General features: G+C 32.4%; 2 protein-coding genes across 4 annotated transcripts in view; both read left to right on the top strand.

Annotated features, from left to right (window-relative positions):
- Positions 1 to 4,675, top strand: part of LOC106052478 (uncharacterized) — a 42,647-nt gene extending 37,972 nt beyond the window's left edge. For 2 of the 3 annotated variants that reach the window (XM_056016345.1, XM_056016348.1), the window contains exons 4-5: positions 2,204 to 2,336; positions 4,528 to 4,675. In XM_056016345.1, coding sequence (XP_055872320.1) covers positions 2,204 to 2,336; positions 4,528 to 4,559 — 165 coding nt within the window. In that variant the 3' untranslated portion in view covers positions 4,560 to 4,675. The remainder of the gene's footprint in view (positions 1 to 2,203; positions 2,337 to 4,527) is intronic. The other variant, XM_056016346.1, reaches the window with a different exon arrangement.
- Positions 4,676 to 11,962: 7,287 nt separating this feature from the next.
- LOC106064231 (uncharacterized) overlaps positions 11,963 to 15,002 on the top strand; it is a 43,955-nt gene continuing 40,915 nt past the window's right edge. The window contains exon 1 of the mRNA XM_056014962.1: positions 11,963 to 12,095. The gene's annotated coding sequence lies outside the window, so the exon portion shown is untranslated. The remainder of the gene's footprint in view (positions 12,096 to 15,002) is intronic.

Genomic DNA, 15,002 nt, shown 5'->3' on the forward strand with positions numbered 1-15,002 from the left:
GCAGGACACCATGCACGCACGCCGACACTCAAACCTTGATGAAAAAGTCATGGAAAGAAAATTCTTTCATTACTGCAAGTCGGACTAGAGTTACCCCACGTAAGTTTCACGGCGAGAAAGAGCGTTGTTTAGAAAAATGTAATAGAAGGGAGGAACAAGTAATCTTCTGTCTTCTGTATATATTCTTTACGTGGCCCAAACATGAGGGACACCACGCACACTCTAGCCCTCCTCCCTCCCCCTCCAGCCCACCCCGCGCCTTCCTCGCTCTCCAGGCATGCGCACACAGTCGTTTGCCCAAACCCACCCCCATTTGGACAACTGTGTCTTTCAGGAAGTGTTCACCCGTCATTAGTGATGGGAACTAAACTAATTTTTTTTAGTTCAACTAAAACTAAGTTTGAACTAAAAAAAAGTAATTAAACTTTTAGTTAATCACAAATTGAAAAAATTAGTTAAACTAAACTAAGAAACTTTAGTTAAACTTTTACTAACTATTTTGACCTTTTTTAAGGACGAAACAGCCAAACATGAAAAATATAAAGCACAATCAATCTCTTTAGCAAAATGTAATAAACATTTATTGGTGCACATGAAAAAAGATTTAAATGTCTTTATGGGGTAGATGTAGATCTTAATAGAATCACTAGAATGATACTATTATTTATAGAAAGAAATTACAAGTAATTGTCCAAGTTCTAATATAAGTTACCTTTAGAAGTAATGATAAAACTACATGTTGACTCTATAACTAACTAAACTAGATTCTAGAATATTCTGGATCTAATAATTACTAATATCTTCTACAAACGAAATGATCAGAAATATAATCTGGATCTAGAATTAGATCTAGCACTAGACCTAGATCAAATAATTAATATTTTAATCTAAAAATAATCTAAGAAATACTAGTTACTACTACTAGATCTAAAATCTAGATAGAGTCTAGTAGATATCTTAGTAACTCTAGTCTAGATCTACAGATTTTAGATTATAATAATTATGATTAAAACTAGATGTAGATCTAGATATGGGTATTTAGATCTATATACTCTAGAAGATAATACTAGATCTAATTACTAATAGATCTAGATAGTAGATATAAGAATAATTATAATAGAAGTAGATGCAGATCTAGTCTAGATTTAGTTAATTTAGTATTAGAAGATCTAGTATAGTGACGACTATTACTAGTATTATAGTTTATTATAGTCATTATAGATCTATCATCTATGCCATTCTATGCATCTTAGGTCTTAGTATAGGCCTAATAAGTAATCTAGATATAGGCCTATCAAGTTTTAAGATCTAATCTAGACTCTAATTCTAGAATAGTAGAATCTCTAAACTAATAGACCTAGTGAAATCTAGTCTAATAAAGTAAAGTTGTAAAGTAATATAGATTTCAATTAATAGATCTATATTATTGACTTATACTTTTAAATTTACATTTAGATCTAAGACTAAGACTACTAAAAGTTAGACTCTACTTAAGACTAAGAGACTAAAATAATTTGATATAGACTATTATGACTATAGATCTAATAGTAGTAATAGACTAGACGTCACTAGACTCTAACTCTAGATCTATCTAGTAAAAAGTTTTAAAATAAAAAGAGTCGACATTTCTTTTAGATCTATAGTAGATCTAGATTCTTGGCCCGCAGCTATACAGGAACACACTGGTGTTTAATGAAAAGCAGCAAAATGTAGATGTATAGAAGCAAGGAATTATCAGGATTTATCAAGCATCGAAACTTGCTAGAAATATAATGAACACGTTTATTTTTCTCGCCTTTCAAATACCTTGAATTGGCGGGAATAGTGACCATTATAGGGTAAAGGTCAAAAGGCTTTCTAGTAATGTGCACCCTCTAGTTTATTCTCCTATCTATTATTCATTATATATATTCTCCAAATTACATAGATCTAAATATTTATTGGTATGTATGTTAAAAAAGTTTGTAAAATTTGTAATTAAACTTTTTAGTTTGTAACTAAAAAAAAATAATTAAACTAGGATTTTAATTAAACTATTTTTCTTTAATTAAACTTTGGCCTTAACTAATTTTTTTTAGTTAAACTAAAAGTTAGCAACTTTTTAGTTAACTTTTGCCCATCACTACCCGTCATTAAATAGCGGCGTATGCTACGCCGCGTGTCGGCTCGTTACTATTATTTATTATCATTATTACCTTTTCAGGCTGACATAATCAGTAACATCTCAACTCAAGACTTTGATTTTGGAAATCTGAGTATACCTGAAAATGGTTTAAAAGATAACTTGAACTTTACGAACATTATGTCTAGTAGCAGGAACGAATCTGAGGTAGATAGTGAGTTTTTTTTATATGATACTCTCCTTCCTCGTAGCAGAAGTTGTAGGCCTATCTTTGTTTAAGACAGAAGTGGGCATGAAATGAAAAGAAAAAAGAGATAACAACAATGCAACTTTCGAAATTTATCACGTCATAACGATAGCAATGAGGCGCGGTGTCTGAGTGGAAAAGCGCTTGACTTCCGAACAGGGTGTCCCGGGTTCGAATCCTGGTGAAGACAGAGATTTTTAATGTTGGGATCCTTGGACGCCTCTAGCTGTAATGCGTACTTGACATTAGTTGGGAAAAAAGTAAAGGCGGTTGGTCATTGTGATGACCAAATGACACCCTCATTAAAGGTAAAAAAAGAGAAGCAGATGACCTTAACATTATCAGCCCTATAAATTGCTTGGTCTGAAAAGGGAACTTTACTTTTTCTTTGTATTCTTATCGTCTTGGTCATAAGCAAGAAAAACATTAAAAATATTTTTGTTAAGTCTAAATCAACTTTATTCAACTTGTAGAGCGATTGTTTTTTCTATTCAAAATGTGTGAATGTCACATTAAAAAACAATCAAAAACATTTTTTTACCTGCCTCCTCTCCATTTCTCGACGAGAAAGAATCCTGGTAGCGAATGTATAGGTCTAGTACACTTTTTACTATTCCTATGATAAGCATTTAGATCTAGATTTAGAAGACAATGCGCAAACATTTTACTGAAAATTAATTTATTAAACTCATGAATCAATAACGCCTTACATTCGAAAATTTCCCTAAGCGATAGTTCTTTCAAGAACGCGATAGACCTTTCAAAACCGATGTTGGACCAAGATCAATATCTAAATCTCTAGCCAAATTTAATTTGTAAATAATTTTTTTTCGTGAAATGGTTAGAATAGAGTTACCCCGTGTGGTCAACGAGCATGTAATTCATTTCTCAGCAATTTACATTTACTGTTAAATTTCTAGGAAAATCGTTAGAGCCATTTTTGAGATCAGCTGTCCATGCAGGTTCCTGGCTGATTTCAGGTTCCATGAAGTTCTGACTTGAATAGAGGTATGTTAAAGCTGGCAACATAAAGATGTCAAGACACTTGATTTGAATATTACACCCTACCATACAAAAGACGGATAGAAGAGCTTTTGAACATTTCAGTGTCCTCTAAACATAACATTTTGTGCTGATCTAGTTGCATCAACATTTCGTGTAAATAAATTTAAAAGGTCGTACTTAGAAAATTTAATAGTTTCTTTATATAAAAAAAACTATTGAAAGCGATGTCTTTTTAAAATAATTTTCAAATAAAGATCTATAAAGACAATACATATAGGGAATTCCGTTTCATATTACTTGCAAATATAAAAAAATCCTTTGAAGAAAAAAAAACAACAAAGATGATCTAAAAGGGAAAGAACTTCACCCATAAAACTATATCAATAATTTACAAGATATTTTCCTTATTTGATATCAAGCAAAATGATACACTATAACACCAATAATTAATTGACTAATCGATTATTTTAAAAATTGATTCATGTTTTGTTTTTGGTGCAATAATTAATTGTCTAAAGTATCAACTTCATCAGAGAATGCATGAGGGAGCAATAGAGTTAACAATTATTTAAGCGGACTAAACCAACAAATTTAGCCATATTTATGAATACTGACGGATTACTTTCCCTTATTGGTATCCTAAATAATTAATTACCAGTTATTAGCTGACTAAGTGGTTAATTTTTATTGATTCATGTTTTGTCTATGCCAATGAATAATTGTGCAAAGTTTCAACTTGATCCGAGAATGGTTGTGGGAGATAAAACGTGTACACCAGACAGAAAGACAGAGTGAGTTGATAGAAGCTTTGTAAAAAAAAAGACCGCCTTTGCAAACACCAAATTAGCATGTCTTGTCCTTCCTTTAACTTGATTTACTGTGTACAAATGTCTATTCAAATAGTTTTTATTGCTAGAACTGTTTATTAGGCGAAATGTTTAGTGTGAGGATAGGAAATAATACAACGGTCTATTATGAATATTCAAAAACTGAATGAAACACAACAACAAAGCTAATAGTTAAGCGTAGCTGTAACAAATAGTTTGGATCAGTCATGTAATTAAATTGGACCATAGCTTACTGAACATGGTAAGCCAAAGCTATATTAAAGCGATACTATGAAATGATACTAAGAATGTGTTCCTATCTTCAGGCAGACACTATTTGGTGATATGTGAACAATGAAACAGAATCAAAGTGAAGAGATTTCAAGAATGAAACACTTTTAAGTAACAAGTTTAGACGCCATTACATTCAGGCCTAGACCAAAACAAAAAATTAAAATAAAAATCTTGATATATCCTCCCATTGTGTCTTTGAGTTTTGTTTCAGTAGACTAAGACTAAGACTAAGACTAAGACTGCTTTATAGACCCTTAAGAAAATGTATTCTGATTACAAGGACTCCTATCTCATATACAGACAACGATGACCAGACACCTCATCCTAAGAGACATTTCATCATTGCAACTTTTCATCTTTATATCAATTTATCATTTAGGGTTAGGGTTAACTCGCACAATAAACATCTTCCAAAATAATGAAGGGTCATAGTTAATAAAGATTAATTATGTATTCACACACACACATACACATACATACATACATACATACATACATACATACATACATACATACATACATACATACATATGTAATAATAAATGGCTCTAAATCAACACCGATAACAGTAAACTCAGGTGTACCTCAAGGTACAGTCTTGGGTCCACTACTATTTTTAATTTACATAAATGATTTACCAAATTGCATTAGTTCAGGAACAAAAGTCAGATTATTTGCAGACGATTGCATAATATATAGAACAATAAAAACAACACAAGACACAGATATTTTACAAAGAGAATTAGATGAATTACAGAAATGGGAATCAAATTGGAGCATGTCTTTCCACCCAGAAAAATGTCAGTTGTTAAGAGTAACAAAAAACTAAAACAAATTAATTCCACTTATCTTATTCATGGCAAACCAGTATCACAGACTAAAAACGCAAAATACCTAGGTGTTATAATAAATGAAAAACTATCATGGAATCCACATATTGATGAAACTACAAAAAAATCAAACAAAGCATTAGGATTTATTAAAAGAAATTTCTATAAATCAAATAAGAACATAAAACTAAAATGTTACTTAACCTTGGTTAGGCCAATAATAGAATATGCATCCTCCGTTTGGGACCCCTCAACTCAAGAAAACATTAAGAAACTGGAACAGACACAAAATAGAGCAGTGAGATTCATAACAAACGAATATTCACATTTGACTAGAGTAACACCTTTAGTAAAATCACTAAATTTAGAAAGCCTTCAGGACAGAAGGCTCAAAAGTAAAGTAGCAATCATACATAAAACACTGAACCATAATCTTCAAATACAAAAACAAAATTTAATAAAATACTCTGAAAGACACAAAGATAAAGGCACATTCCTCATCCCATATGCTAGGACAAATTTGTACAAATACTCCTTCTTCCCTAGTGCTATTAGAGCATGGAATGGGTTGCCTGAGCTAGCCAGGAAAACCAGTGACTTGGCAGAATTTAAGTCATTGGTTAATATGCATGACTAAATGCATGACGCGTAGGACGTAATCATCTTCTTTTTTGAAGTAACGTCTGTATTATATAAGATAAGATAAGATACATACATAAATACATACATACATACATACATACATATAAATAAATATTTTTTTCTGGGGGGGGGGGAGAAAAAACTACCTTCCAACCCCCCCTCCCACCGAAAAAATATCATGGCTACGCCCATGATATATATCATTTATTTATTTATATTTATAAAGAAGGATAGATAACTAGATAAATAAATAGATAGCCAGATAGATATATAGATAGATAGAGACAAAGATAGAGATAGAAAAGAGAAAGCGAGAGAAGATGGAGATAAAAGAGAGAAAAAAAAGAGAAATAAAGAAATAGAAAGAAATGGAGAAAGAGAGAGAGAAAAACAGAAAGATAGAGAAATAGAGAGAAAATGTGAAAGAGGGAGGAAAAGAGTTAAAGAGAAATAGAGATAGTGATTGAAAAAAAAGAGAAAAAAGAGAGTGAAAGAGAGAGAGAAAAAAGAGCGAAAAAGAAGGAGAGAAAGATGGAGAAAAGAGAGAGAGAAAGGGGGAGAAAGAATGAAAGAGAGAGAGAGAGAGAAAGAGTTAAAGAGAGAGAGAGAGAAAGAGACAGAGAGAGAAGGAGAAAAAAAGAGAGAAAGAACTAGAAAGAGACAGAAAGAGAAGGAGAAAGAGAGAAAGAAAGAGAAAGAGACAGAAAGAGACAGAAAGAGAAGGAGAAAGAGAGAAAGAAAGTGAGAAAGTAAGAGAGAAAGAAAGAGAGAGAGAGAAAGAGAGAGAGAGAGAAAGTGAAATCACAGAAAGAGAAAGCGAAAGAGATAGAAAGAGATAGAAGGTAAGAGAAAGAGAGAGAGAGACAGAAAAAAAAAAGAGAACAAAAAGTGAGAGAGCAAAAAAGAGACAGAGAAAGAGAGAGAGAAAAAAAAGTGAAAGAGAGAGAGAGAGAGAGAGAGAGAGAGAGGGAATAATTAATACATACGTTTAATTTAATTAACTGAAATTTAAAAAAGGGGAAATATTTATTTAAAAAATTGATAAAGTAAAAAGAAATTGTATAAGGAAAAAACAGTTTTTATAATTAGCATTTAATAACAGTTTGGAATTATAATTGCTGGTCAGCTCTTTAAGATGTCATTAATCTTAACATCTTAAAGCCCCTATTATAAGCCTGTCACTCAACGCAATCATCGCTAATAAATCGCACTAGATAATGAAAGATATTCGGCTTTGGAAATAGTAATTTTCAAGTGAACACACCCAGGTAAGTACATCAAGTGTCACCTGTAAGTACACTTCAGCCTTGATTGACATGGCTGCTCCTCATTAATATGTTTATGTGGATGACGTCTGACAGACCGGAGCTGTGAGTCTTGGTAGCGAACATCGTCACCCCCCCCCCCTCACTACTCCCCACCACATAAGTGACGCGATCTATGTGAACCTGAGTACCAAGAAATCATTCAATGAACAGACCCTCATATCATCTTGTAATTAGGACCTTTCAGACAATTGTTGCTAAGATAAGAAGGAGTCTGCAAGACATTTGCGCACGCATATTTGAATTCTTGACGAGGACAATTAAATATACGTTTATTGAAAGGAGACATTTCAAATTCAATACGTTTTTTTTTTAAAGACATTTCAGTAAACGTTCATTTAAAGAAGACATTTTATTTTTTTCAAGACATTTCCGTCTTCGGCAATGCGATTCTTTCGCCAACATTCCTGACGCCAGAACTGTCAAGTCCAACAGGAAGTCAACGTTGCGTTTAATTCTGTTGAATATTTTGCATAAATAAAACAGGCCCGTTATACGAAGTCTTTCTCAAAACCAGGATGATCCTACGCCGATAAGGTTTATTACTAATGAACATACTCTACTGCCTCAAATGTGTTGCAAACTTCACTGCACACTGCTCGTTGAACCAAGACCAATAAACTCCATAGAATCCTAAATGATGCTGGTAAAGTCATTGGCAAAATACAAACCCCATTTGGGCAGCTGTTTGAGACAAACAATCCATAAAAAAGCTTAAAAGATTCTAGAAATAAAAAATCACACTTCGGGTCAGTATTTAGATTTAGATATTAGATAGAAGGCCTGAACACTGACCTGCAATGTGAACAGGTTAGACCAATAACTCGTTGCCACATAACAGGTCTGTACGACATGACAACGAGCGATTGCTCTCCACTGCACACAGGTTAAGACGTCGCAGGACACTGTTAACGTCTTCTGTTACGAATGGTCTCGGTTGAACCTATTCTTATTTTAACTTTATTTGACCTGCGCTATTTTTACTAGGAGAAAGTCTGAGCAGAAGCTCAGACAGAATTAATTTCTAAAGCCCATAACTTAGGAAATCTCTTGGAGATGTGGCTCCTTCCCATGCCTGTTGAGGCGCTAACAGAGCTGCCATGAACATCCAAGCCGCCTGAAAAGGAAGAGAGAAGGGCGCGCCACTAATAACAAGAAAAAAAAAGGTACCGGTACAAAGATAGTTGTGTGAAAACGCAAACTCAAAATCGGCCCCCGAAGTGGTCCACCTAGGCAGCTAAAGGGACATGTTTCGATATTTTCAGAAAGAACATCAGAATGAAATTCTAAATAAAACAAATGACAGAGAAGAATGGAGAAAGAAGGTTGACAGATCTTATGTGGTGCCCCAGCGGTCCAGCAGACCAGGTGAAAGTGAATGGGAAGTTAGATGTAAACCTGGCCTAACTGATGTATTATAATGAATATCTAATTGATCTAATTGTTTTGTAAATGGTCAATCTCTTATTCCTCAAGAAAAAAAAACATTTCTGTGTAAAAAAAATTAATTAAAAACGTTTCCTTTAGTTATGTGTTTTAGGCTTTGGTACAATGCTAGAGTTCACGCGATAATATGAAAAACTACTTTTTAATTGTTGTTTTAAATCATGCTATAAATATATGCATACTAAATAGATTTTTTTCTCTTTATAAAACAATTTTTGTGTGTAAATATAGTAGTTAGTATAATAGAACTTCCTTAACTTAGCATTACAAATTAAAAAAAAAAACTTTTTTACAAAAATCTAAAACCGTTTGCATAAATGTGTTAAACATATGGTGATGTATGTGGATGTGTCCCCTACTAAAGAGACTCCCGTGTTTGTTACTATTAATAGAGAATAGTTGTAAAAAAGGTGTATTTTTAATGAAAAAACTGCTTGCATTAGTGATTTAAAAAATTAGATTTTTCGCTTTTAGAAAAGAAAAAAAGTAGCTGTTGCATCAGAACTTTGAATGGTCAAAAATATTATGATATCGGATTTTCACTATCTTCCTAGTTTACGAGATCTAAATGGGACGGACGGACAGAAATTCCACACGAAACTAATAGCGTCTTTTCCCCTTTCGGGGGGCAGCCAAAAATACTTTTAAAAAAAAGCTTCTATGACGTGTAATTGTATCAAAACTTTGGATCATTCATGCCATTAAATTTGTCATAGATTTAGAAAACAATGATAAATCTGTAGAATTAGAAATAATTTTACCAATTGTTTTTGTTTAGCGCAATTTCATGCTTTACCTTTCTCAATGCGCTATGATCTGAACCAGTAGTAATAAAGGGAAGGGAGAAAGATGGGGGTATTTGAGTCAATGTTACCGTGATCGATTTATAAATGCATTTTATATAATAAAAGTTGACTTGAATTCGCACTTAAGACTCCTCAAGCCATTACACTAGCCTCTGTGCCAGAGAAGTGCTTATGAAAATTGAAGATATTACAGTTGTCTATTGTTAATTAATCGATGACCGAATTTTTTTCTACACAAAGTTTTAAGGGGAATAATCAAACTTTAATCTGTCAATACAATATAAGGTGCAAAAATAATTGTGCAAAATTTCAACTTCATCCGAGATTGATTCTGGGAGAAATAACGTGTACAAACTTTTTATCAGGCATAAGAATGAGTTGATATAAGCTTGGGTAAAAAAAAAAACACTTTTAATACAAGATCTTGTGGTATATGGGACAGCTCAATGAACAAACATTGTAAGTGCTCCAATCGAAAGTTAGGTTATCATCTCCACGGCAAAACTTGACCAGCGGCTGCGTTCATGTTCCACATGCGAATCCGAAAAATTAGCAAATTATAGATACAGTTAGATGACGTTTTATTTATAATAAACGCTAAAATACATTGTCGGAGAGTCGGAGGGCCTTTCTCATTAAAACAGTAACAAGCAAAATAAAACAAAATACTTAAAAAGCAACGCTTATCAAAGTGGGAGTATTCCGTCTTTACAGCTACTAATCTCCCTATTTCGCATTTTTATGGTTAATATTTTCGTTGATTCGTGTTTTGTTAGGAGCAATGAATAATTCTGTAAAGTTTCAACTTGATCCGAGAATAGGAAGTGGAGAAATAAAGTGTTCAACATTTGTACCAGAGAGACAAACGGACGGAGTTAGTTGATCAATGCTTTGTAACAATGTTTTAATATTTACTAATAATAAATTTAAGAGAATAATTATGTAGCATAAAATGTTTATAAATTTAATAAAGTTTTAATGATAAAAAATAATCAGGGGAATTGTAAGGAGAGTGGTCTGTTATTGATAATTGTCTTCGGATGTGACTTTTCTTGACTTTTGTGTTTTTTGACAGACCGCTTCACCTTTATTGTATATTAACTGTTGTTATTGTTTAGTGTTTACCAGTTAGTGCATATTTTAGCGTCTTTCTGTTTAAACAAATAAACAAGAAATAACATTAAAAATACTTTTTTTTAAAAGACAATACCTCCTTTATGCATCTCATAACTCTTAACAATAATTAATGTTATTATTAAAAAAAAAAAAACAAAAGGACATTTTTTTTTACCCAACGCCCCCCCCCCTTTTTTTCACACTGGTTAGGCGAATGTGTAGATCAAGTACACTTTATACTATTTCAATGATAAGCATTTAGATCTAGACTTAGAAGACAATCGCAAAATGAACATTAATGTATTCAACTCTTCAGTCAGAAAAGCCGCACATTCACGAAAGCGATAATCATTTCAAGAACGCGATAGACCATTCAAAACAGATGTTGGATCTAAGACTAGACCTAGTTCTCAAGCCAAATTTAAATTTATATAATTTTTTACTTGAAAAATTATAACGGTCTAACCAGAGTTCTCCCCCGTGGTCTACGAGCTTGTAATACATCCACTGTTAAATTTCTAAAAATAAAATCGTTAGAGCCGGTTTTGAGATCAGCATGCAGTTTCCGCCCTCCATTAAGTTATGACATGAATAGAGGTATTGTAATAAAATAAATAATAAAATCTATGAGTATGCGGACCGCGAAGGATGAGCTGCGAATGCTTGAGGTAATACTGTATAGATTTAACCACCTCAAACTATAATTGGTAAGGAAACAATTTTTCTAAGAATGAGTAAATATAAAGGAACAATAAAGTTATTTAGGTTAGTGAATTATAATTGACCTTAACCTTTGCCGGTTGTTGTAATTGCACTTGGATTATAAAACATCTTTCTCAAACAGTAATTTATATTATACCTATATTTTTTCCCACTTGACTGCTCTGTTACTAGATACGTTGTAGTATCTCCATGGAGTTATATATAATTAAGTGTTTATAGGTCATTTCCAAGAGGACATAATATCATCACCCGGTACTACACAGAAGATTTATCTCTTTTCGGATGCATTGACCCTGACGAACATATGTCTCCATTTCATTGTAATTTTTGAGAAATTGAATACTAAAGTCGTGTCCCAATAATTAGAAGCTTAAGCAGAAATATATACTTAGTAGAGTAGACAACAACAATAATGTTTGCACGAGACAGTCACAGTGAACCAGTTCCTAATTGTACACTTTAACGTCCATGGGTGGTTTAACCCCAAAACACCAATTTCACATAAGGGATTATAATCCATGTAAATATTGTTTTAAAAATTGGGTTGGGTTACATCCCTTTTACCGTTGGCTGTAGATGGCAGGGTGTTCTGTTGTTATGTAACACAGTCTTATGTTTACGTTTTAAAATATTAACATTTCTTTCGCGTTCATCTTCTCATATCCTGAACAGAAACTTTTATCTATGCAGTCACGACGCGAGAAGTTGAAATGTAAGTTGAGTTTATGCCTTAAATAACTTTTATATATACTTGATATTACGGTCTTTAAATCTATTTGGCATTAAAAAGTGTTAACCAAAATATTTAATAATATAACTGGAGATTTCCAAATATGGAGATACATTCATAACATGAGGCTTTTTTAGTGTATCCGCTGTACAGACACGGAAGTTTTGATGATCAAAATTCTTTAATAAACCTTACACTCTTGATGATCAAAATTCTTTAATAAACCTTACACTTTTGATGATCAAAATTCTTTAATAAACCTTACACTTTTGATGATCAAAATTCTTTAATAAACCTTACACTTTTGATGATCAAAATTTTTTAATAAACCTTACACTCTTGATGATCAAAATTCTTTAATAAACCTTACACTTTTGATGATCAAAATTCTTTAATAAACCTTACACTTTTGATGATCAAAATTCTTTAATAAACCTTACACTGTCCAATCAAATGTAAGCAGCTGTTTATTTTGTGTAATTATTTCACAAGAAAAACATGACAAAATACTTTGAAATACATAAAAAAAGGTAAATCTTATACCAAGTGTAGTTCTATCAACTATTTAGCACCAGTAATGTAATTAGACTAATTAGACTCAAGCCTCCTCAAGCTGACATTCTAACCACTCTGCTAGTAAAGTGGATATGAAAATAGAAGATTGTATGGTTATTGTCACGTAACATAAAGCAGCTGCTGCATTAACTTTATTTTTAGATTGTATTTCTGCAAGGTCATGGTTGTAGTAATGACACGTTTATTTAAAACGATGACGTATTTTCCATAAGCTCTAGAAATAGTCTTAGACGTTACTGAAAAGGGGCCAGAGGTGGTATTTAAAAGTATGAATATTAAGTTGATAGAGAGGATGACTAGAGTAAAAGAATTTGAATTAAATGGTATTGTATATTATTAAAGTGATTCCTAGTTCCAGAATTAAAACTTTATATTTCTTTGAGATTTACTTTTTGAGTTTATACTTTCAAGAAATATCTGTGGGCATCACTATATTGTTTGAGAATTTAGAAATTGTCAACATGAGATAAATGAATCCTAAATCATAATATCAGAAATGCATTGTATGATCAACACAATCTCATCGTAACATCAAAACATCCTTGTCATCAAGCATTCAAATATATATCATCAAACGTATCGTACCAATTATCTATTAGGCGGCGACCTTTAGAGTCTACTCAATCAGCTTATGCTACCTCCTCAGTCAAGTGCAATTTCTTTCCCTTGTCAAGTGCAATTTCTTTCCCTTGTTAAAGATACCAAACAAAATTACCACGAGTTAATTAACTAATTTGTTAATTAAAAAAAAATCTTGTGTTGTCAAGTTAAAGAAATACTTGTGCAAATTCAGCGTATCTAAGGGAATGAGCTCCGCACTTACAACTATATCTCTCAATAATGTAGAAGTTATTTTCCTTAATCTATAATAAACGACATAACTAATTACTTATAATTAATTGACAAATTAGTTAATTGTTAGGAACCATAAATAATTGTTTTAAGCTTAATGGATCCGAGAATGGGTGTGTTCAAATGGTTACCGGTCATTTCATCCCCGGTCACTGCATCCCCGGTCATTTCATCCCCGGTCATTTCATCCCCAGGTTATTTCATCACCTGTTCTTTTTATCATCTGATCATTTTATATAACAAAGAATAATCGTAAAAATCGTGAAATAAGCAATATTTAATATATTCATTTTTGTTTACATGACAAAAAGTGTAACACATTAGATAAGAATAAAATTAAATGCCACTCGAAACTATAAAAGTGCAACATTTATAGATATAGAGGTCATTTAAAATAGTTTTTGTATCCTTCATCTGTACAATACCGTACATAGCACTGGTGGATCCATGACGGGGGCGGTAGGGGCGATCGCCCCCCCCACTCGGCCGTCACCCCTAAAGGGGGGAGTAATCATAGCTTGTGAACAAAAATAGTTGAATATCTATATAAGCTACGTTTTGACATGAGAACCCATTTGTTTATTATGTCGCACACTTACTCTAATCTCAAATTTTATCATTAATAGATATAAAATGAAAAAAGGGTTCTACCAGGTATGATGGGCGATACATGCAATCGCCTTCCGCCCATAGGACAAATCAATACTTTTTCTTTTTGTATTAAGGCTAAAAAATTACAAAATTTAAACAAATATCTGTCACTTATATAACTTATATATGCGTTAAATTGGATTCTTATATCAAGTGCCCCAATCCCCTATTCTTTAATGCCAAATGCAATCATTAGCAGGAATTATAAAAAGGAGCGAGGATTAATCGCTGTCACTCTACCGCCCCCTCCACTTTCCAGATGAAAAGATGACGTTTTAAAACAGAATAGTCAAATTTGGCAACAGAGTTTATGTAATTTCACAAGAGTTTATCAGAATTTTTTTTAAGAAAGACTTTGCTTTGCAAAATTTAGAATTCATACGAAATTTTTTAGTACAAGAGTAACGATTGAGATCTGAACCCAAATATTCTTTTCCTAATCGCCTTTTTCCAACCTTTACTCTATCTGATATTTTTTTTAGTTAAATAAATTTGGGACTATAGCTCACAATTTATGCTTGAATCCTAAAAATGCAAAAAAAAAATTAGAGTAGAATCTAATTGGTCCACTTAATTTCTACTCCCACTTTTTTTTTGTGTTAGAGCTTTGAATTATAGTTCTGTAACAAAACAAAGTTACAAACAAAATGTATCACAACTTTTAAAAAAAAATATATATTTTTCTAATAATTTTTTTTTTTGGCAGCGATTCTCAAAGCCTTAATCTAAATATGTGGGGTATTTTCAAATCGTTTTATTTGCAATGTATTAAAGGCCTATACATTCATATTAGAATATTATTTTTCGAGT

Source organism: Biomphalaria glabrata, chromosome 17 (genome assembly GCF_947242115.1).
Source record: "Biomphalaria glabrata chromosome 17, xgBioGlab47.1, whole genome shotgun sequence".
Classification (NCBI taxonomy): Eukaryota; Metazoa; Mollusca; class Gastropoda; family Planorbidae; genus Biomphalaria; species Biomphalaria glabrata.